The sequence below is a fragment of the Halyomorpha halys genome, unplaced genomic scaffold, assembly GCF_000696795.3.
Source record: "Halyomorpha halys isolate HHAL.00 unplaced genomic scaffold, Hhal_1.1 Scaffold577.1, whole genome shotgun sequence".
In the NCBI taxonomy this organism is placed as follows: domain Eukaryota; kingdom Metazoa; phylum Arthropoda; class Insecta; order Hemiptera; family Pentatomidae; genus Halyomorpha; species Halyomorpha halys.
In genome coordinates, this window is record NW_027113760.1 from 185155 (window position 1) to 209593 (window position 24439).

The 24439-nt window shown below is 29.3% G+C and overlaps 3 protein-coding genes and 1 long non-coding RNA gene across 5 annotated transcripts in view; 3 read left to right on the top strand and 1 right to left on the bottom strand.

The window, feature by feature from the left end:
- Nucleotides 1-1544: 1544 nt before the first annotated feature.
- MED6 (mediator complex subunit 6) lies at nt 1545-8406 on the top strand. The gene is made up of 5 exons (XM_014426440.3): nt 1545-1772; nt 2087-2246; nt 3786-3960; nt 5007-5247; nt 8160-8406. Exons 1-5 carry the CDS (start codon nt 1742-1744, stop codon nt 8252-8254), a joined length of 702 nt encoding a protein of 233 aa, XP_014281926.1. The 5' UTR covers nt 1545-1741; the 3' UTR covers nt 8255-8406.
- Nucleotides 2411-24439, bottom strand: part of LOC106684390 (uncharacterized) — a 46237-nt gene continuing 24208 nt past the window's right edge. The window contains exon 3 of the long non-coding RNA XR_001343696.2: nt 2411-2497. This is a non-coding gene — a long non-coding RNA (uncharacterized lncRNA). The remainder of the gene's footprint in view (nt 2498-24439) is intronic.
- tan (C45 family peptidase tan) lies at nt 8930-17406 on the top strand. Of its 2 annotated transcripts, none has more exons than XM_014426438.3 (8): nt 8930-9130; nt 10323-10491; nt 12315-12512; nt 12591-12698; nt 13991-14204; nt 14386-14626; nt 16451-16635; nt 17104-17406. In XM_014426438.3, exons 2-8 carry the CDS (start codon nt 10378-10380, stop codon nt 17193-17195), a joined length of 1152 nt encoding a protein of 383 aa, XP_014281924.1. In that variant the 5' UTR covers nt 8930-9130; nt 10323-10377; the 3' UTR covers nt 17196-17406. The 2 variants fall into 2 exon arrangements, with proteins under 2 accessions (XP_014281924.1, XP_014281925.1); XM_014426439.3 differs by lacking the exon at nt 8930-9130 and adding an exon at nt 9709-9898.
- DNApol-epsilon255 (DNA polymerase epsilon catalytic subunit 1) overlaps nt 23440-24439 on the top strand; it is a 38169-nt gene continuing 37169 nt past the window's right edge. Inside the window, exons 1-4 of the mRNA XM_014426437.2 lie at nt 23440-23573; nt 23657-23780; nt 23853-24071; nt 24151-24380. Of these exons, the coding sequence (XP_014281923.1) occupies nt 23524-23573; nt 23657-23780; nt 23853-24071; nt 24151-24380 (623 nt within the window). The 5' untranslated portion in view covers nt 23440-23523. The remainder of the gene's footprint in view (nt 23574-23656; nt 23781-23852; nt 24072-24150; nt 24381-24439) is intronic.

Sequence of the window (24439 nt, forward strand, 5' to 3'; positions counted from 1 at the left end):
GGAGAAGTAGACGTAAAACGGTTGATGTAAGAGTTTGTGTATGATGCAAGATGGAAAGTTGGTTTAAAGAGTGATAGTCTTTATACGGTGAATATCAGTATTGTGATACTGAGGATCAGATAACAAAAGGCATCGGAGTATAAGATTTTTGGCAATATTGATTTTTTGATGGCGAGGGTGCTGGTAAAAGTAGTTAAGTATTCTACTGGAGTAAGTAGGTTTGTTGTACCATTCGGTGGACAAGGAGCCATCATTATTTTTTTATGATAAGGAGGTCTAGAAAGGGGAGGGAAGAGTTAGTTTCGTTTTCAACGGAAAAATGAAGGGGAGGGTGGTAAGAGTTAAAAGAAGAGAGAATATGAGGGATTTTTTCAGGATTTAGAAGAAGAAAAAAGTCTACATATTTCTTGATAAATAAAATGTCGTTGAGGAATAAATATGACAATATATAGTAGGTCAATGAGTACGTAATATGTTGGAAAAATCAGGGCTCTGATACCTGAGATTTGATGAAAAAACATTTCCTGAAAAGTGAGATATCCGGATTTGCTGCATAGTTCGAGCGATTCTAGATATGAGGGTATGTGGCTCTGTGATAGTCCAATTTTTTCCACAATTTGGAGTTCTTTATCGATGGGTATCTTGGTGAAGAGGTTTTCAGAGTCAAATGAAGTAAGAATAAAGTTAGCGGGAATTTGGAGAGATATTAATTATTCTCGGAGTTGTGGATGTCATAAGGGTTGTCATGGCTGAGGAACTGAAGATATGGGAGGAGGAATTAGCTAAGTTTAGAGGATGGAGCACTAATATTGATTATGCTTATGAGAGATAGTTGACCGTGGATGATGAATGAAGAGAAGATGGTTGGGGGTGCGGTCAATGAAAAACATAAATAAGTTCGATTTACTTATTTTAATGTGCCGACGTTTCGGCTAGAGTTTCTAGCCTTCTTCAGGGCTAAAAACAGAACAAGATAACAACCACAGTAAGTATAGAAAAATAAAAAAATAAAAAGGAAAGTATAAACAGAATAATTTTACACAAAATGAATAATTTTACAAAGAAGTTATTATTATGATGATGAATATATCCTGATATTGATTATGATGGAGCGAAGGGGGTTGTTAGGTTAGTGGATTTTGGTTAGTCCGTATAATCTGGAGGAAATCGTATGAGCCGATTTCAAAATATAGGTATGCTGAGGGAAATAATGTTTGGGCGTACGCAACTGAAAGTAGTGGGCAGAATCTATGTGGGACCAACTTGACACCAACCCGTACAATCTCTAACATATTAATCAAAGTGTGATTACTAGTTAGATGTAGTATGCTCGAGCACAAATTGTACTACAGACCGACAGAGCCATATTAGTTCCTTGATGTCTAAGATATAAAATGCTAATGAAATACAAAAAATAATTTTTAACAATAAAGGAACTTTTGTTTGAAATAAATTATCAGCTCAAAATATTACTCTGATTTTATAAGTTCTTCTCAGTTAACTTTAATATCCATTAAGGATAAGTGTTGTGAATAGCTCTTTGCTATTCCCATAAATCGATTAAGGACAAAAATATAAGGATTTTTGGTGTGATTTAACTTGTAGTTTTGAGGGTTTACTGGTTTTAGTGAATTCATCGGTTAGCTTTCAGAATTTAGATATTTCTTTTATTGTTGTAAAGGAGTATTTTGATTCAGTGAAAGTTGAAGTGAGATGTTTTAAGTTTGTTTTTTCAGAAGCTATGATGCCAGGTAGAATGCCTTGTTTGTCAGGTATGTTTCTTTATTGAGATGAATTATTAGTTGTTTTTAGATATACATTTAATGTATTATTTAAAAAATGTTTGAATCGTCGATCAGTCCCGATATTGTTGACAGTTTCACTGTGCTGTGTATCCTGGTACTCCTTAGTTCCCGTAGCCTTAATGAAGGCCTTCATTGTTTGCCTGAACTATCAGTAAAGTTTACTAAATAATGCAATAATTTGTGAATTTAATTATTATCTTGACTGGTCCACGATAGTGCCATTTATTTCAGATGTCTATCTTTCAACGTACAAAAATTATTATTTTATCTTTTTTTTTCAGAAAACCCTCTGGGGGTATCTTGGCATGACAGTGCTTGGATTCCAATTTTAAGTCCAGCAAATATAATGGACTATTTTTCTGAACGAAGTAACCCTTTTTATGACAGAACTTGTAATAATGAAATGATTAAAATGCAACGTTTGAGCCTGGATCAATTGACGTATGTTTTTTTTTTATATATTTTAATTTTTAATTTTTTTGCAATGATCTGTTCTTGACTTAGTGTAACTGAATTTGGGGATCACAAATGAATCTCTAATTCATTTGTTAGTGGTTTGGAAAAAAAACTTTCTCTGTCATTGTAACTGTATTATATTTTTAAACCTTTACACTTTTTTGCGCCCTTTTGCCACTATTTTGAGTAGAATTCCTTAATATTTTCCATGGTTCTTTAGAATACTGGCTATTGATCTGTAACCAACAAAAAAATTGTTAATTTTTTCAATATCATAATGAAAATATTTCCATAACTAACAGTTATTGGTTGGGCCATGGATATAGCTTCTGCTAATATGAACCTATTTGTGAGATTTATTTAATTGTTAAGCATTAATTCTTCCTAATTAAGTATTCTTAATCATATATTTTATTTATTTTCTGTTTATAATGGATAAATTTAAGTACTTCCAAACTTTGTCATCTTTTTTTATTGTCATTACCAAGCAGGAAACATTAATAACAGCCTTAAAAAATGGGAACATTGAGAAAATTGGTTCCGAGTTTAGTGTTTATTGGCTCAGGTCTTAAGACCTATCAGTCTCATCGTGAATGCCAAGATTTATTTCTTTCGGCTGCTGTGATATAAATATTGACTGACTTAGATGAGATTAGAATTAACAATATTCTAAACCAGGCTTTGTGGTATCCTCGCCTCTACATGTTCGACCGTAATGTCCTCAATTCTAGTGTTAGTCCATAGTTGATAAATCAACCACCAGCATTAAATGACCTTCAATTGGGGAGCTCTCCTCAACAACTTTGCCTCGTAAAACAAGCCGTGTGCCTTTATTTATTATTATTTAATTAAGTTTAATTTGAGTTTGATTATGTAATAATGTGTTGTATAAAAGTTTGCTGAAGCAATCTTTTTTTATAGTATTATAGCTGTTTTAGTTGAGCTAAATACATAAAAATGGCATTACCAAGTTGAAAACTCATGCTATTATCACACCTGAATTGCTGTTGAAACTTGAAAATTGTTGTGTTTTTGGACTGATGTTATTATATGATCTCTCAGTCAATTATCATGATGTAGTCTCTTAATCTAATCATTTGAAAAAAGGGTGTCAGTACTGGAAATACTTTGAAAAATATCAATAATTATTTGTAAAGAAATTGTAAATAAAAATATAGAGGGCCTGAGTTCATACAGTTCATTTTATACCTCTAGGTAGTGAACAAAACTCTTGAAACTGCTTATCATTACCATGTTTTTTAAAAATTTAGATTTTAATGTAGTTTAAAAAATTAGATAAAAATTAAAATGTAATGTATTTTTTTTTTATTAATTTAATCTGTTTAATAATTTTTTATTTATAAAAGGGATGGTCCAGGTGATGTAAAAATAACTCAAATAGTAAATAAACTATTTATTTACAATTGTTATTAATATTACTATTTTGACTGCTCCCCGATCATCTTACTTTTATTAATTACATTATTTTTATTTAAGTAAATTATTGTTGCATTATAATTTCAGGAATATGACTGGAGTCGAGTATGCTCTTCTTCATGTACAAGAACCTATTTTATATGTCATTAGAAAACAACAACGATATAGTCCTCAGCAAACCACACCTCTTGCTGATTATTATATTATTGCAGGAAAAGTTTACCAAGCACCAGACTTAGGATCAGTTTTGAACTCAAGAATTGTAAGTACTTTCACAATAACAGTTACTGAATGATTTTAGTTAAAATTGCATTAGATAATAGCTATTTAAAAAAATCAAATTGTTCATTCCAATGACCACCTAAGTCAGTTTTTTCCTGATTACTTTTTTTATTGCAGATGTTTCCTTAAATTTAGGCCCATAATGTAGGTAAAAAGCCACGTACATTAATACATGATATTTTTGTAGAAAAGAGTTTGTTTTTTTTGTTTTGGTTTATCAATTATTGATGATTCTACGACTTTGTTAATACTGAAGCATATATTTTTTAATACTGAAGTGTGAATTTAGTTTAGAGAAAGGTGGATAACCAACAAACTCTTATTTGAAAAATTGTCACTTCTTCTGACCTCCTCATATTCATCATTATAAAAACTGGTGGTCTAAAACTTTTAACTGACAATTTACACGTATTATACAGGGACATATCACTACTCTGGAAAAACAATGACGCAACTGTGTGATTGACTATCGTGTTGGTCTAGTCAAAAATGCATTTACCATATGTTATATGGTATAAGTACAAATTTCTCAAATTTGTAATATTTTTATAAGTTACATATTATTCAACTTAATATATTTTTAATATGTCTTATAAACATATATTTTTAAAAATTATTATTTTAATTATTGTTTTTATTTATTTGTTTTTATTCTACTTGTTATATAGCCACCTATATTTTTACTAAAAAATAATCCCTACTGACACTGATTGGGTCAGACTCCATAGCTTCATTATAAATTATAAGCCAATAAATCTAATGAATCAAACGTCTAGTAATGCATTTTTGACCCTGCCAACACAGCAAAGTCAATTTTATAAAGTTTTTCAAGTTTGACTTAATTCTTCTGGAGCAGTGATATGCACATTCATATACATATGTATGTGTATATGCTATGTGTTAGTGTGTGAAAATAATAATTTTTTATACATGAACACTGTCAATATTTTATACTCGTCATTTTAATTTTAAGAACAGTAATTTATTGTTAGTTTTCCTTAGTAATATTGTTTTGCCTTTTTACAGTTATCATCTGTCCATCACTTACAGTCTGCCTTTGAAGAAGCTAGTTCTTATTCTCGATACCATCCATCTAAAGGTTATTTCTGGGAATTGAAAGTTTCTGACAAACCAACAAAAAAAGAAAATGTTAAGGAAGAACCAAGCTCACTTTTCCAGAGGCAAAGAGTTGATATGTTATTATTAGAACTCACAAAGAAATTTCCTTTACCTCCTGTGCCTCCCCCTGCACCCATTAAGACTGAAGGTATTTTGTTACTTTTCAATTATATTTTTTACTTATTAAAGTGACAGGTAGTTGTCCTCTTAGTTTTATTAGTATAACATTATTCTCTAGTCAAAATTGCTCAAAATTTTACTGTAACTAAATGTAATCTAAAAGTAATACTCTTGTATCAACAATTTATTGACACCAGAGACTATTGGTGAAGCAAAAAAAGTAAACCTGTTGGTATCTCATGAACTTGCCGAGCAGCTGCAGCTGAAGTGTTATGAGAAATGAATTTCACTGCTTACTAGGCAAAAACAAGACTTTTGAAAGGATAATCACGTGTGATGAAAAGTGGATTGTACATGGCAATAGGCGTCTGTGAGGTCAGTGGTTAAATATTGACGAAAGACTGCAGAACATACCAAATCCAAATTTGCATCAAAAAAACTTATTGGTTTCTATGTGGTGGTCAATGGCAAGAATAATTCATTTCTCCTTTTTACCTAGAGATTAAAACGTCACATCCTTATCGTACTGCAGTGATATTGACATAATGCTGCAAAAACTTGTATTAAAAAACAACCTGCATGCAGTGAAGAAACTAAACGAGCTGTGTCATAGAGTCCTTTCACATCCATTTTATTCACCAGACTTATCTACAAAAGATCTCTATCTGTATTATAATGAGTCTCAGGTCAGAAACGCATTTTCAGACTTAATTTCTTCAAAAACCCTGAATTTTTTAGTTCTGGGATTAAAAAGTTGATAATGTGGGGGAAATGTTTAGAAAATGAGGATAAATACTTTTGAAAAAAAAAATGATTTGATTTCATAAAAAATTTTTACTAAATAATCTTTCCGGTGAAAACTGATACTTCCTATGAAACGATCCAATAAAAATCTGGTGTGCATTTCATGCAACTTTCACTTATTACCTTTTTTTGAGATGAAATTAATCTTTGTACATTTCAAAACATTAATTGCTTTACTATTTAAGATAATAATAATAATATTTTTTATTTATTTTGGAACTGACCCCTTTAAAATAATATTACAGGCATCAAAATTAGGCTTTAGAGTATACTATAAAATAATAATGAAATTATAAACCATCTTAAAATATAATGAAAATAATGAATTTAAAAAGATAAAAAATAAACAGCAATAATTAACAGAATATATAAAATATAAATAGAACAAATAAAATAAAACTGTTATATCATATCATAAAACACAAGGTGAAAACCTACTAATAAAAACAAAAAAATTATTAAGAATCAAATACAAGTCAAATAAAATAATAAACACAGAGGTACATTTCTGCTAATATACATATTTACAAGTTTAAAACGGAAATCAGAAATATCAAATACAGAAAATAAATAAACCAAAAAAAAAGGTAATAATAAAAAAATCAAAAATCTTAAGGAATATCCCAATAAATGAAATAAAAGTAAAACAAATGGTGAAGTGATGATTATATGAGTGTATAATTGATTTTTTATAAATACTAAAAACATCCCATAATATTTATGTTAAATATTCTCTCTCTTTCCAACCATTTACATTTTATTTGAAACTTTTAATTGTTATTCTTTTGAAATTTGGTGGACAGGTGGTTGAAGATACAGAATTTGAAGGTGGGAAGGGTATTAGAACAAAAAATGAAGGAGGGAATAAAATGCCAACAGGAAGAGGAACAGATGAAGAAAAATCTGCCAAAGGCTGCTACATATAAGTCTGAAGGCCGTGAGTGGGTGTTGCGGTATTGTACTAAGAATTTAAATTGAAGGATATCAGAGATGTACGGTGGATGGCGGGATTGGATGACTTGGTAGAGGAAGGATGCAAGAAAATATTTACAACAGAAGGAGGGGCAAAGCCGCTGCAATTCATCATAAAATCAGATGACAGAAGAGTCCCTGGGAACCCCGAAGATGAAGCATACAAATTAATTAATCCGATGTTTTAATTTTACTTTAAGATCCCCAGAGAAACCCCCATAAACCACACAATAGTTAAACCACTACCTACTGGGAACGATCGGAAAGTAAGGATTAAAACCAGCATAAAGCACTGTTGGATAGAGGATGATTTTGTAGTCTGGCATTTAAGCCTTCTCAAACTGTTTCAATTATGATAAAACCTATTTGATATTAAAGTCTAATTAATTTTACATTGATATAATGAGTTTAATAAATCTTTATAGAACCATTTTTGAGAACACATCAGTGTACCAATGTAAAATTTTGGTTAGTTGATTTTAGCAAAAAGGTTGTTATGCAGTTATAGAGTTTTCCCGAGTTATGCACTCCACAATTTATAGTGGGCTGGAAAATCTCAAACTAATTCCTGAGTGTTTTTTGGTCTGTCTCAAAAAAGTCCTGTAGAACTTCCTCCTCAAACGATGTTTTTGTCCAGAAGCATCTTTTTTCTTGAGGCTTATATAATCAGTTTTAATAAAGAGCATTATCTTCTTAAAGTTCCTTCACCGAATGGGTTATTTCTGTTGTGAGAAACTTACATTTCCAATTATAGGCTATTATTACTAATTTTTCAAATTTTATTGTCACCCTAAATTGAATGTTATGACAAAGCTAAAGCAAAATAATGTAACTTTGCTTACATATTTATTTATTATAGTCCAGAAATTAAACTTTATATATATGTGGATATATAAATTTAATTAAATAAATAAATAAAACCAATCAGTGATTTATAATTTTTCAAGCTAATTAAATCTTTAATTTTTTATGACATACTTCAACTGTACTGTATTTTTTAAACTAGATTAGTGGAATATTCCTATACTAAAAAATATACATTATTTTTCTATGTATACATTTTTAAAAATGTTTTAAGAATATTTACATTATTAATGTGTTAAAAAATTGTAAATATTATAATAGTTGTATAAATTATAATAAGCTTTCTGATTTATGTTCCAGTTGAAATTAAGACTGAACCTAGGGAAATAAAAGCAGAGAAAGTGGATTCACCTAGGATGAAACCTCCACCTGAAAAGAAACCAAGGTTAAATTGATGCTGATCTTCATTTCTCTTCTCTTTAAATGTATCTTTAATTTTTTATGTACTATATAATATTTCAATATTGAATAATTTTGTATAGATTGTTATTAATGATATCCTTTGTAAAATTTTTATTTAAAATATAAAATTAATATGTTTCTACTAGTTGTCTTGATTTATTACTTTTCCTTCACTATAAATATGATATTTAATTCTTATTACTGTAGTAATAGACCATTTTATAACCTAGTCACTAAATGATAAAAATTGTGTGGTAAAATAAACCTTCAAAGTTTATCTTTATTGATAATTTCATTATTTATAGCTTTATTTTCTTAAGAAGTAAGTTGTTTAGAACATTATTTTTAAATTGTTTAATAATATCTAAATTATAACAATGGTAGTTATTTTTAAAAAATGTAACTTTAGTGTTAATTAGTAGATATAAACTTTCATAAATTTGTTGCAGCTGTTTTTATCTGAAAAAAGTTTATTATCTCTGTTTGTGAGGAGATAACTTGTCATTGACTTTTTAAAAATATCCTAAAAAATAATTACATTGTTATGATGATTTTTTGTTTTTTAATTGTGTGTATAAAGACACTTTTGATTTAGATTGTATGAAATTGTCATAAAACATATTTTCATAAGGTTATATACCATTTGGTGATACAGTTTTCGTTGTTGAAGTCAAAATTAATTAAGAATTAATACCTTTCTATTAATTTTTTATTATCCTTTATATAACAACAGAAAAAGACAATACGACCTTCAAACTAAGTCACCTTGCATATATATGTGCAGTAACATGTATGTGAGTTAGAAACTATTTAGACCTGTACAGTTGTCTGCTTCAGATGCTTTCACAAATGCTCCTTAGGAACAGTTGGTTAGTATCTTTTAAGATCGCTCATTTTGGTAGTTGTTTTTCTATTAAGTTGTGAAATGATAATGAAGCATTATAATTAATTTTAGGATTAGTAGTTGTTTTTGCAAGTCAGAGGGGTCACATTGAAATTCCTTTATTAATCAACCATCCAATTTACTTCACTGTATATTATTTTTTTGTAAAGAATACACTTCATAGCACAATTTTTTGAATTATAATATATTCAGTAATCTATTATAATAGATATTGTTATTACACTTGATCTTATTATTTTTTAATTATTACTGACTAAATATCAGAAATTAATTGGTGTCCTATAAATTAAAAAGTATTCCTTTGAGACATTAGTGGTTTTTAGATTTTCTTAAAATTTTATAATATTTATCTTGAACTTATTTTTTCCCTGATTTATATGTCAAATAAGCATTTTTTGAAGTGAATATTTGTTTAGACTTATTCAAGTTCATAGTATTTTTTTCCTTCAATTTTTATATGAAATATGCATTAGTATTTTTTTTTTTTTTTTATGATGAAGTATTCATTTTTGGAGGACATCTGTTAATTATAAATGGATATGTATTTTTTCTGAACCTTTAAAATTCTATTTCATGACAAATGATTGCCCTGGGTGTGGTGAGGTCAGCCCTTGACCATTTTGCATTGCTAGCCTTGATTGAGTGGTAAAGTTTCAAATTTCAAGGGACACCCCCATCACTCCGGATACATATAGTGGGAATTTAATCCTCAGGGAACAGTTGCCAGAGAGAGGTCAGTTGTCTCACCTCAAGCAATTATTACATTATTTAAAAACAAAATTTTTATCAGTCATTACTCGTTTTGTTTATTTAGTTTATCAGTTTTTATTTATCTTGGTTTCATAAGAAAAAAGAAACTTTTGTGTTTAAAATAATTTTCTTTAACTGGTCCATTCTTATTTATTTAAATTTTTTTTTTCATTTTTAAGTATTGTGATTAGGACAAATGGTTGCATAGGGCAAGATAACAATGGAATGGAGTTTGATCAATACGGGTCATTGTTAGATGTCAAAAGCTTTATTTTTTATTATCCTGTCAATCTCAACTTATTTTATGTGTAAAAATAATATTTGCTATTGTTTTAAATTGAGCATAGGATTTTTTGATCTCAAAAAACGATAAAATAAAATATTTATGTTATATAACTGTTCAAAAGCTGATTCTTGGAGAAGACTGCCAACTGTCATTGGATTAAAGGTAGAACAAATGTAATGTTTTCTAAAACAATTGTGCCACCTCACAACATGAACAGCACTGAAGTAAGACACAACTCTCTTCCTGTTCTCTATGTCAGAGGATCTTACTATGAAGTTGGATATAACGTGGTAAGTTATATTAATTTGTTATTAATTCTTATGACTTTCTTGCTTTGCATTTTTAAATATGTTAATGATAGTTAATACTAATTGTTATCATAAAAAGAAAAAGATTCATTGATTATTCATTGCATTTAAATTGTTAATGATACAGTGTACTGCACTACCTACAGGCTTGATTGTTTCTGTCATAAAATAAATATATTATCAACTTATCAATTGAAATAAATATTATTGAGAATATTTGTTCAAAATTTGGTCAATTCAGACTACCAAATCCAAATAATGCTAATTTTAAAATTTTATTTATAGAAATATAATGTAAACTGACTAATCTTGAATAATATTTTACCAATTAGTTTTATTGAAAACCTTAATTTTAAAAATATTGGCAGTAAAATAGTTTTATTTAACTATTATTAAAACAGTTTTATTTGATTGCTCTATAATTGAGTATAGAATATTATTTTATACATCTTGATAAAATATGTAAGTACTCTCTATAATTATAAAACCATTAGAAAAAAATATATGAAATGAAAATAAATGTATCTATCCTGGGACTAACATCTAGAAAAAAATTAAAGAACACAGTAAAAAGAATCAAATAGTGTAGCCATTATCATTTAACAAAACAACCAAAAAAAAGTTTGTTAAAATAATATTTTTCTTCCCAATATGATAAAAATATAAAATAATTTAATTTTGTAAAAAAAAAAATATATCACTTTTTCATATTGCTATTTTATCTTAGTTTAGGAATTTGAAAATTTTTTGGTGAAAAATGCATATGGCTGACCACCCAATGCATTTAAACATTTGCTACCATTAATCATTGATTTTTGGACATCTCATGAAATGTTCGGTAGAAGATGGAGATTTGGTATTTTAACACAACCAATATTTTCGAATACCACTTGTAATAAGCTTTTGTAATTTTTACTTTGATAATATATATATAACCATATTGTAGAAGTTTTAAGTAATTAATCAAAATTTCATTTCATAATGTTGGATTCATAATTTGAAATGGTTGTATCTTTAAGTACTTTTTGCAATTTATTTTTAAATATTTTACATGTTGAATAAAATTAGATATTTTCAATTTTTTTTTAATTACATTTTATAAATCTATAAACCATTCTTTTTATTCAGAAATAATTTATCTTTAGAAAATAGACTCTGATAATTGCTCCTTGGTATTGTTATTTAAATTTAATCTTCATCATTTAAGCCTGGGCTAAGAGTATATAATTTTTTTATCTATTTCTTTTCCAAGAAATATCCCTTAATACTTCTTATTCCTTTTATAATATTACTCCTTATTTATAATATTTCTGTATTTAGGATGACATTTTGGACTTTCAGTCCATTATCAAGTCTATTTTACTTATATTTACATGTATTTTATCTTCCTCTGTTTATCGGGTAAAAAAGTCGACTCCAAGGAAAACATTGATAAGACAGTATTTTATGAGTTGGATGAACCCCTGAAATATAGGTTGATTAAATATTTGAGTAAGATGGACTTGATAATGGATGAACAGTCCAAAATGACCTAATACTGCAATAAAGGAATCAGAAGTATTTAGGTTTTTTCCCCCTTGAAAATGAATAAGCAATAACATTTAATTTATGATACTTTATTTTTTTAAACATTATTTTAGACCCAAAACCTAAAAAGCAGGTTTGCTTTTGGCTTCATAGATTATGAGTTCATTGATTTATATAGAGCTACAATTCTTATTTATAGATATATTTTTATAAACATATAATAATTTTAGAAATTATATTTTATATATTTTATTGTATTTCATCTATTTATTGATCAGGGGCGTACTTTTTGTGGGTTGATAAAGACTCTATTGGATACTCATCCATCTTTAAATAAAGTTTATATTCCTTTATATAATACCAAAAATGGTCAAGAGATATACGACAAGACATATCAAACTGTTATGAAATATTATCCTCAATATATAAGAGAAATGGAAGGTATTTCTGATGGAGCTGGTGTCCCATTTTATAAGGTAATTATTTATAATTTTTAGATAGTTATAAATTTACTAATTATTGATACATTTTAGTAATTTTTCTATTACTTTCAGCTTTTTCTGCTTCATGTAGATGATATTCTACCAGTTTGTGTCGGAGAAATGAACGCAAGTAATGGTTGTCATGGTTGTTCTACTGTGTGCCTGAACGAGGAGCATGCTGTATGTATTAATTTATGCCATAATTTACTGCCCAATATACTACTATTTATGTTTGTAGATAGTTGATATTTCAAAAATAGATTTCATTAATGGTAGTATCAACCCTTTTATATCAGTAATACTAAATGTCAAAGATAAATCTGTATTTATGTAACTGAATATATTTTTAATTTTTAAATATAATTTATATTTATTTTATTCTAATGTTTATATCAACTCTATAAATTAGATCTGGTCTGGAACATCTTGTTGTTGAAGATAAAATAATATTTAATAGTTGATACCTGTTTTAATAAATGTCGCTAACTATGACCTTGTAATGACCAAGTTCATTAAAATCAGGTTTACTTCCTGTAATATTTTGCTAACCACAAGGTTACAGCTTTAACTGATTAATTAATTTTTTTCACGACCTTCCTTGAATATGAATTAATATGTTTTACTTTATTTGTTTTATATTGTTATCAAAAATTCTTTTCTCATCTTCAAGGCCATCTAAATGATTTTTACAATACAATGGATACTGAATTGTTTTTCACATAATTTATCTATTTAACATTTAATTATTTAAGGATTTGTTTTGCCTCAAACTTAATGGGTTGGATCCAAAATTACCAATTATGAATTATTCATTTTTAAATTTAAAAAAAAAATGCATTATTTTAGGATCTGATTGTTCATATTTAAATGCCTTTAACCAAAGTTGAATAATAAAACCATAAATAAAAAATTTATTTATGCACTGAAATTTAATAATTAAAAAATATATTAAATAATTTCATCAGCATTATGTTTTATGTCAATCTTGTAGATTCAGATTTCCCTAACCTTTTTTTTAAAACTATATGGTTCACTGTTGCGTAAAGATTTTAAATTGATAAACCTTTTTTTCTATACTCTTACCTGCTAATTACGGTCTGTTAGCTATGATATGCTGTTAATTATTATGGTTATGTTAGCCAATCTGTTGAGTTTTATAAAAACAATAGGCTGACGTAAACATTCAGATAGGAAAGTGAGAAAGAAAAAAAGAAAATGTATAGATCTGATGAAAAAAGCAGTACCTAGTAACACTCCTATATTGATTTAATCTGCTTACATAATTATGTTTGCAGATCCCTCATCTAATTCCTTTTTAGTCTTATAGAATCCCCTGACACGAGAGTTATTCAATGATCAACTGAATACTTTTGATTTTTACCTAATGCAATTGATAAGGCATATCAACTATACCACCAGATATTACTATTTCTAAAGTATTGAATTTTAACTTGACAAAATTCCACTTCCAGGAAATAATCGGTCATACTGAAGATGCTTTTAAAGAAGTACTAAACAATGTTTATATCATAAAAGCTCATATAACTGAATCACAGCCTGAGGAAATATTTACTGCATTCTGCTATGCAGGACTTCTGCCTGGTTATGCAATGGGATTCAATAATCATGGTTTAATTTACTCGATCAATATCATAGGTGCTAAGCATTTAGGTAAAGGAAAACTACGTAAGTGTTCCTGCTCAAATTGATGAATTTATTGATCAAGCAATGAAATATAAGCAAGTAATTAGATTATTTAAGTTGATCAGTTAATTTTTGTTGTCATTAAAATTACAAATCCTTTATTTTCATTACATTTTGCTTTTGAAAATTGTTGTTTACATATTTTTATTTATTTTTTTAATAGCTAGAGCTTTTGTTGCCCGAGCCTTGCTCACTGCTTCTTCACTAGAAAATGTGGAAGATATCCTGAGGTGTAAAGGTTGCAGCATTGCCGATGCCATGAGTGTTAATCTTTCTTTTTTAAACCAGCAAGGTGATCGCTTATTTCATAATATTGAAGTATCTCCAACATTTCCCATTTCCGATGAATCTGCTTTAAGTGTGATGACAATTAGTCCAGGAGAAGTGATGTTTCATGCAAATAAGTAAGTTATAAGACAAAGTTATAGTTTTTGCCTCCAATTACTTCTTGAAGTCTTTCTTTTATTTTTTAAATGTTTAAATTTGATTCATATTTTTACTTGTACGTTAATTTATCACATTTGCAACTTCTTTCGAACTCACGTAATATTGAACTAAATTATGCTAATTTCTTGAATGAAAAAACAAACTCTGCTTATCAGTTAATTAGTGAGCTGAGTGCAGTAAAAAAAAAGTTCTTAGAGATAAAACATGCACTTAGTAAATAAATAACAAATGATTATTCTTGGTGAAATGTAAATATTATCATTCAATTATTGAAGTTTATTTCATTAATTTTGTTTTGGTTGGGCAATCCAGTGCATTTCCTTCTTGTTTTTATAATTGTCAAAATGTTCTAAGTCCTAGATTAAGGTATTACAAATACTTTGTGTAACTATGTATTTTTAATTATTACAAATAATGATGTTTCAGTAACAAAAAATTTTGGGTTTTTATGTATTTTGTAATTCACTATTTGGCAATGTTTTATAAGAGAGTGATTATAAAGCTATGTATTTTTGATTTCTTTTTCAGTATACTTCTGACATTTAAGCTTATTCAAAATCACTCGAATAGTAGAGATACTGTTGACTTTAATTTAATTAAGGGGAAGTTAGTTGGGGAAGGGAAGCAAGAAAGAAAGAAGATGCATAGTAAGTTTAATACTTCTTTTAATGCATGCCGACATTTGATCTCGGCCTCATTAATAACTTTCATCAGTGCTTAGCAAATGAAGATACAACCATTAAAGAAATAAAGAATACATTTAGATATAAAAGGAAATACATAGGAGAATATGAAAAAAATGAATCATATATATAAAAAATATGAATAATTGTAGCAACCTGTAAAATGAAATATTAATGAATGAATAGTAGTGGATGCCAATTATATTCTGGTCTATAACTGAGCTAACCATATGTTTTCTGTTATCCTCAACTATTTATATAAATAATTTCTTCTGGTTATACCATATTTTCGTTCTGGTTATTTTCATACTGTGGAGTAACAGCATTTTATTATTTCATAAATCCTGTCATATTTTGCTCATTTCTATAATTAATTCCATTCACCGTATCTTCCTATATTTTTAGGTATACAACTCAATAGTTTCATATTCTCCTACTAATTTTCTATAGATATAGCCACTAAAGGCCTACAATAGAGACTGTATGTTTGCAAGTGTTAACAGAAATATAAAACATACATTGTGTCTTATTTCTTTCATGCACCCTGAACTAATTTCTGCTTGATTACATCTACGGTCAACATTGCCTCCACTAAATCTTAGAGGTAATACTAAAAAATAAAACAAAAATACATAGTTATGTAATCATTTCCTTATAGAACGTTGCCAAATAGTGAATAATAAAATGTTAAAAAATCTAAATATATATCAGCTTCTCCTTGATTCAAAATCTCCTTACATCCTTTAATATTGAGCATATTTAAATTTTATATTTTAATGAGATTATTTAACAAAATAAAATATGGAAGGAATTTCAAGAGCTTTATGTTGAGTTATACTTCAAATATATGCCTCAAGAATTAACTTTTAAGTTTCATGATTATAAAGTTTGTTACTAATCTAGTTTTTCCACTTTCATTGTATCTCTGTTAAAAAACTTTGTATTTAATAATTTCACATATTTCATCCCATTTACTTGAACAGATATATGTGCTAAAAATACACCAGCAAACAGTGTGTATGTTAAGTAAAAAAAATGTATGTATTACTTCCATACCTTAGAACCTAATAAAAACATTATTTGAAATTGGAAATTTAGATTTCTGCGTCTTCAAATACCAGAGTTCGAAGAAAGTATGAAAGAGAGCAGCACTGAAAGACAAAAAACAATGGAGAAACACAGCCTAGTCAATGATAAATGTGTTTTAAATTTACTGGGAGATACTTCACATCAGAAATATGACATCTTTAGATCTACGGAAAATGTCTGGACTGTTGCAGTAGGTTAGTTATTTTTAGAAATTTCAAAGTATAATGGAATCAATTAATTTAATAATTATTAAGCAGTATAAACACTATATTTAAGTAATATTCTTGTTTCAGGGAAAAAACCAAGGTTGCATTCTATATCTATTTTATTATTTTGTTTGAGAGTGGTAGTTTTATTATTAATAACAAAGGTTATCCAAAAAGTCTCAACACTTCAATATTAATCATATCACATGTCTATTGTTTCGGTTTATATGTTACATAAATCAAATTTTCTGAAATCAACAAAACCATTCCAGGCCAAATCATGAAGTGCTAACTTAAGGAACTTTTATTTTATTTTGAAATCAATTGAACTCTTTTATTTTTCAATGTTTTATCTTTTATTTTTCAATGTTTTATATTTTATTTTTTAATATAATTTTTATCATTTATTTTTATTTATTTCAATTTTTAAATCACCTAATTTTATTTATTTAACAGGTGTGTTTGACTGTCTGGCACGAACATGGAAAATATATATGGACAATCCCAAGTTGAATGAACCCTTAGTTATACTGCCATTGGACTATTAATAATAAGATAGACAAGATTTAAAATTTTACTTTGAAAGGCACTTATTTTCTTCAGATGTTGTTTTACCAAGTTCCTTACTAATAATTTGTTAATTTATTTTCATTTTTTAAGAATTATCCTGTTCATTTATAGATGGTGATGCTTTCATATTAGAAATTAAAAAAAAAATGGCATAGGTTTTGAAACTCAAATAAAATATAATTAATTCTACATAGTTCATTTTATTCAAAATCCTCTTCTAAATATTTAAATATATATAAGCTACAGCTTTAGTCAGCTGTTATTTCGATGTAAGCTGATCAAATGTTATAAATAGAGGAGAGGGACCAATAAATTGTGGAGGCCCTTTACCTCTAAATATTATAGTAAGAGTTTCAGCAGAACGTGCATCTCTCAATACGTAGGTAAGTATTTCACTAAGACCTTCAAGTACCCCCAGTAGAAAAAGGCAGTACTCAATTTGAATTGTTTCTCCTTCACATAATGCATTTACTAATTCATATCTACTTCTGCTTTAGAGGGATCAGAAAAAAAAGAAGAAGAAGACCAATAAATTCATTCTGTTTTAGGAAACTGTGTGTCATTTCTTATACCCTTTTCACTCTTTTTTTTACTGTTTGCACTCAAGGATACTTAACTTTATATGTATACATATAATATTTTCACTTTCTTGAGACTGGTTATTATTGTTTAAATAAAATAAATTGTATCCAAATTAAGTCCCAAAACACTCTTTATTTCTTCAAAAGTCCAATATTTCAGCCAATTCGGTCATCCTAAACAACAATCTTAAATACAACTTAACAACTCACATCAATAATTTAAAAACTTTTTGCAGGCTATTCTGCCCACGTCATCGGTTTTAGTCAAATTACCCTATTTTGATACAATTTATTTTATTAAAGTGTAATAATAATTTTTTACTGAGAACTTTGTGTTCTTTCTGTCTACTATTTTATTACATTTGTAAATGGATCCATCTTTTATAAAATTAAATTGAGTCAAGAAAGATTGAAATATTTCAGTTTATTTTAATATCCCTTATGTAAATCATGTGATAAAACTCAATATCTTTCCTATCTGTCTTCTTACCTACTTTGATGACACTGAAAATGATTAAACTAAATATAATCAGGCTTTATGAGAGTCCTTCATGATAAGCAGCAGTTAGCCAACATGATCAGAAGTCTGATTTAATATATTGGTGACCTCCAGATTGTTTATTGAAACTTAAACCCTGAGCACCAATATGAGAGAAAATGATTAACTGAGAAGAAGGTATTTGACAGCAATTTGAAGACAGATTTGCAGTATCTATCAATCTAGAGTAATAATTTGTGCCATTCTGGATAACGGACCTTGAATTATGGTTTGGCAATAGAAGATACATTCTATCAGAATGGAATAACTAGAAATATTAAGAAGTTTAAAATTATAATCCACATTTGGATTATGATGTCCTGAAGCTGGGACTGACATAGCCAACCAGCCAAGCCTTATGAAAATTTTAATGACAGATTGATTAGCATGTATACTGAATTAGAGAATTAAAAGATTCAAAGGCTGTCAGAAAGAAAAATACCATGGAATGAGATGTATTTACAATTATTAATCATCAATAACATAATTAATAAGTGAACACTTACTTCACTCACTCCATACCATCTACAGGCCTATCCTTATGTCTATTGGCATAAGTTGAAATTTGCTTACAGTACTTTTTTAACTGTATATTTTACTTAATTTTAAAAAAAATTACTCTTGCCATTGTTACTTATTTTTTATTCTTATCATTGTTTATTCAAGTTTATTTTATACTGATACTATTTTATGTCTTCCTTCCTTTTATTTATATGTAATTTCTTATCACTTTATTTTTACATAATACTTATCGTAGCTTTAATTACCTTATTGTTGTAATATTCTCAGTTTTCTTTTTTTGTTTTTGTATCTTTTTAGCCCTGATGAAACCCTGCAAAGTGAGGTGAAACGTCAGACATTAAAATAGTTTTAAACTATTTGTTCTTTTTTTGACCGCAACCCTGACCATCTTCTTATATTTATTCGAATAATATGTTTTCGACTAATTTTTCACTCGACTAAATTTTTATTCGATTGAAATAGTATTTTAATTATTCGAATAAAAAATATTTTGATAGTTTAGTCGTATTTTTATTCGAATAAAAATTTATTCGTCTCGTCAATCGAATAAAAAAGTATTCGTCTGTTGTCAATCGAATAATTTTTGTCCAACTCTGATCACATCGTTCAAGGGAACCGATCTCCGATATCCAATTGTTTCCTGGTCGGGTGAGGAAACAAGCCTGCGGGGTCTTCTAGAGATTAGAGAAAAACGAAGACGGAAGGCCAAAAAAGTGACGACTCCAAAAATACATGGTAAGCATATACAGAAGTGTTCTGTTCACTCAAATAATGTGTCAAGTTTAAGTGACAATATTACATGCATCGAAATTGCATTGATTTATCTCTTTTTATCATCTCCACTGTCAAACACAAAATCCTAATTTATCTATATCGGATATTTACGTTGAGAAGTGCTTTACATAAATTTTTATTTAAGTTGGTCCTTAGCTTTTATTATTTATTGATCAAATGCACAATAATTTGATATTTTAGAGAACATGACGTCCAAGCATGTTGGGATAAGGTTCTCAGATTTAGTACGCAGGGTAATCAATTCCCTCATGGAATATTTTTTATTTATTTCTCGGTAGTCCCGAGAAATGAATCTTGACTTTTGACACTTCCATTAGAGTTGGTAATTGACGGCAACCTTTAGGTGGCCGTAAAAGGTCGACAAAAGGACCACTAGACCTACTTGCCGTACAAATTAATATCATATTAAATTTCAATTCGAACAGTTGTTCCTGCATAAGATACATATGTTTCAACAATTAGCCCGCTTTCAGCAATTAATTACTCTTTTTCAGACTTGTTTCCTAACATTGGTAATTTTTTGGAACAGTGATTCCCAGCTGACTGTGAACCAAATGACAGATCTAGCTAGACAAAAAATTTTTTTTACTATTTTACATGTTTTTGAGGCAGCTTATCTCGAAAAAATATAATTTTAAAATTCAAAAACCAATGGTTTATGAGAGACTATCAATTTTGTAAATATAGGCGTATACAGGAAATTTACTTTTTCGCATAATTAAAAAAAATATTGGTTAAAATTTGAAAAAAGTTATACTAGACCATATTTACAATGATCCAAAACTTTTCTACAACGTTGGGCCGAATTTATTAAAATATATGTCAAGGAAAATAGGTTTGCGCGAGCGTGAATTTATACAGGATTAGAATTTTTTTAATTTGATACTACACCAGATTTACACTAATCCCCAAACTTTCTTCTCATTTTGGGCTTAATCCGACAATTTGCCTGCCGTTTTCGAAATAAAGTGGCATTAGTGAAAACATGTTCGCCTCTATAAAGTGGGTTTCTTTAATTGAGTGGAAAAAACAATTGGCGGTTGAGCCTGATCCTGACCAAATCACCTCCTTTTAAAAGGTTTTAAAATAGCAATGCTTTATAAACTACTGGATCCAATACTCTTTAAGGGATGTAGTGGTACAGATATTAGTTCATTATGGAAGTATTAGTGTGATTAGTTAGTAAGGTTATTTTGGGGGGCATTAAAAGTTAAAATAAGAACTTTAAGTGTATAGGTACTTATGATGTTGGATAAGTCCCCTGTGGACTCTAACTTACTTTCTAGTTCTCTAATTTAGTATAGCTACAATAGCTCTCGCCCGTAGGAATATCCATCCACAATAGCTCTGTAGCGAGAGAGAGCAAGCGGTGCGATCACAACTCACCAGAGCACAGCAACTCGAGCCTCACTGAAGCTCCCAAATTTACATATTGCATTATTTTGTAAAAACACATTGTCATTTTTATATATTAATAATTTCTGTACATAATACTTAGCAATATCTGTACAATGAATAATAAATAATAACAATGCAATGCACGAACCTATCTCAAGCAGACATGTACCGACCGCTTCTCGATCACAGCCGGATGGACTAGGCCTATAAATAAGGGACTCTAAATCCCCCAATTTGATGTTATCCTTTCTGAAGCTCAACACGTACAAACAAATGAGGAGGCCTTAGGCATGCATTAGAGGAGGGCCCTCACCTCCGGACTCAAAATAGCTCCTTGAATGGATAGCTCATATGTAAAATTAAATATAACAGGTAACCTTAAAATACCAAAGGTAGTAAAAGATAAGACACAACACGAATTACATTTTCTTTTTACAGTAATGCACTTACTAATTCACTTCTTATTTCTGTTTTAGAGGGTTCGGAAAAAAAAAAAAAAAAAATTTGATCTTGGATCCAAAACCTTTATCTGGGTCTAGTCATAGCACTGGTGGCTTACACTCTACTTGAGATAGAGAAGTTCATTGCTAATCTATTCTCACAAGAGTTGGTTTTTATTATGCTCACCTTAGACGATGGCCTATCTCCTCTCCCTTTCTCCAACAATCATAGTCCGCCCGCTTCATCTCGGCAACTAAGATTGTAACCTTATCCTTAACAATTACACTGGTCCGTCCGCTTCATCTCGGCAACCAGTGTAATTTCCTGTCTCTCCCCGGCTCTAGTCCGTCCGCTTCATCTCGGCAACTAGAGCCGCAACTAGCCTTATCAGCTTACTGGTCCGTCCGCTTCATCTCAGCAACTAGTAAGGTGGCTCCTATCTTGATAGTTCTAGTCCGTCCGCTTCATCTCGGCAACTAGAACTGTTACTCTACCTCAGACTCTCTCACCTAGACCTCCTCTACCTGCGTCAGTGTCCAGGGCTCATCCTCTGGCACGGCCGTTCCTAACTTATAATGAATACGCCTTGTCGTGGGCCTTCTGTAAAGTGGATATCCGGCTGGAGAAATCGCCTAAGACCAGACAACCCCGATTCTATTGATCTTGTTCCACTCAAGCTCTCTGCAGTACTATTTTTAAATTTGTCTTAAGTGAAAAATACCTCAGATATTTACAACCACTTAAAAAATTACTACAAAATATCTCTCTTACCAGGAGACCTTAAAAAAAAAAAAAATGAAGTGAAAACATAATTTGAATAGACAATTACTTTTCAGTATATCTATGTCTTCATATCAAGTGGTGTCATGTAAAATGTATACTGAACAATTTTTTACATTAATCTATACAATCTACAATCTTTTAACATTAGTTTATTTATGTTGTTCTTTGCTGACCGCACCCCCCGACAAACTTCTCCAATTATTTGTGTTCATATAAGTTAGGTAGCTACATAGTTAAGATGAATTGACAGGATGAGTCTTATAGGAACTAGCTGTAAATCTTTGAAGGATGAAAACTTCGCTCTCCAGGCAATGAGCCTGCATTCGCGAAGGGGTAGGCAAGTCCTTCAATCTAATTATTTTTTAACTTAACAAAAACTATTTTTGAAAGTTCTTAATACTATTACCAGCCTCAGGTACTTTATTGGGAATAAATGGTGTATTAAACATGCGCAGACAAGAAACTTGTTTTTCTCCAGCTAGATCTACCATTTTGTGCACTTTTTGGTGGTCCGCGGCAAGGGTACAGCAAGACAGCTAAGAGAACTTGTTGTTAGAACAGTTTCATCGTTTAGCATTCCTTATTTTTTAAATGTTAGATGAAAGGTTTCAACAGATAAATACACTATAAAACTGCCTCAGAATTCTCTTTTAAGCAAATCAGTTTTTCTGGGGGATTTCCTTTGCCCGAAGTCGTAAGTGGAGGTGGTTCACAAAGAGTTAAATTTCTGGCTTAGTGGTCCACGGGCTTCTACAGGCTGGGAATCACTGTTTTAGAAGCATTGGTCCTTCGTCATGTCTAAGGACTCCCTAATATCTTGATAACGGAATACAGCATACCTATATTATGATGTATATCAGAAAGAAAAAGAAAGTAGGTTATCATAATTCGTTAAAAATGATCATTCAGTCCAGTAATTGAGTTCACGGAGAGATAACATTTTCCAGGAGCGGATTCAGTCAAGCGCATGAGGGGCGACCCCGTCCAGAGTGATTAAAATATTTAATAAATGATTTAAAGATTACAAACCAATTTATAATTTTAGAAGGCCTTTGGATATTCTTACATATCTAACTTTGCGTAGTTACATTCATATAATAGGAAAATCTTCAAGAAAAGATCCAATCCCATTAATGGCAACATTGGCTTTAACTTTTCCCGCAATTTTTGAGAACAAATATTGATATGTAGGTTTTTCTCATATTTTCTGCTTGTCAAGTTATTTAGCTTTTTTAGTTTTAGTTTATAATGGCTGTAAACACGGGACGTCTAAAACCTTTCAAGAAAAGTACTCAAAGGTATATATACATATTTGTATTTCATTTGATAATTGTCTGTCTAGTTGAAATTACATATAATTGAATTATATTTATTTTCTCAGTGAAGATAATTCTGAATATCGTCTTCGGCAATGTATTGAAAATGATAAAATAGACTCTAAGTATGGGTTTGATAGAGTTAAAGATTTTGAAGAAAGGATTGGGTATTTGATAAATATGCATACGGTAATATAATATTTTGACATTTTCTTAATTTCCATTAAATATTACATGGAGTAACGCCCTCCTCGTCTTTAGACTGAAATATTAGATGAAGATAAGAGACTGATTAGTGCTGTGGATTATTATTTTATTCAAGAAGATGGGAGTCGCTTTAAAGTTACTTTGCCTTATCAACCATATTTTCTTATTTTGGTCAAGAAGGAATGCATTCAAGAAGTTTCAGCATTTCTTTCAAAGAAATTTGCTGGTGTACTAGCAGATGTCCAGCCTGTAATAAAAGAAGATTTGGATTTGGTATATATTTGTTTTGTAAAATTTGATGTTACATGATTTTTTGGTAGATTTTGCTTTTATGATTTTTCATATTTTGCAGCCTAATCATCTTATTGGTTTGAAGCAAAAGTATTTAAAATTAATATTTCCATCTGTAACTGATCTGATGAAAGTTCGACAAATTATTATGTCCAGTGTTAGGAAGAATAGAGCAAATGAAGCTAAAAATACGTATTATTCTGAAATGTTGGAAAATGCAATAATTAACAAAGGTGATGTTGGATTAACAAAGAAACAATCTGATCATTTTGAAAATATCATTGATATCAGGTGCTTTTATTTAACATGTAGTATTTATTTGTACTTTCACAAATTTCTTATGCTGTAGG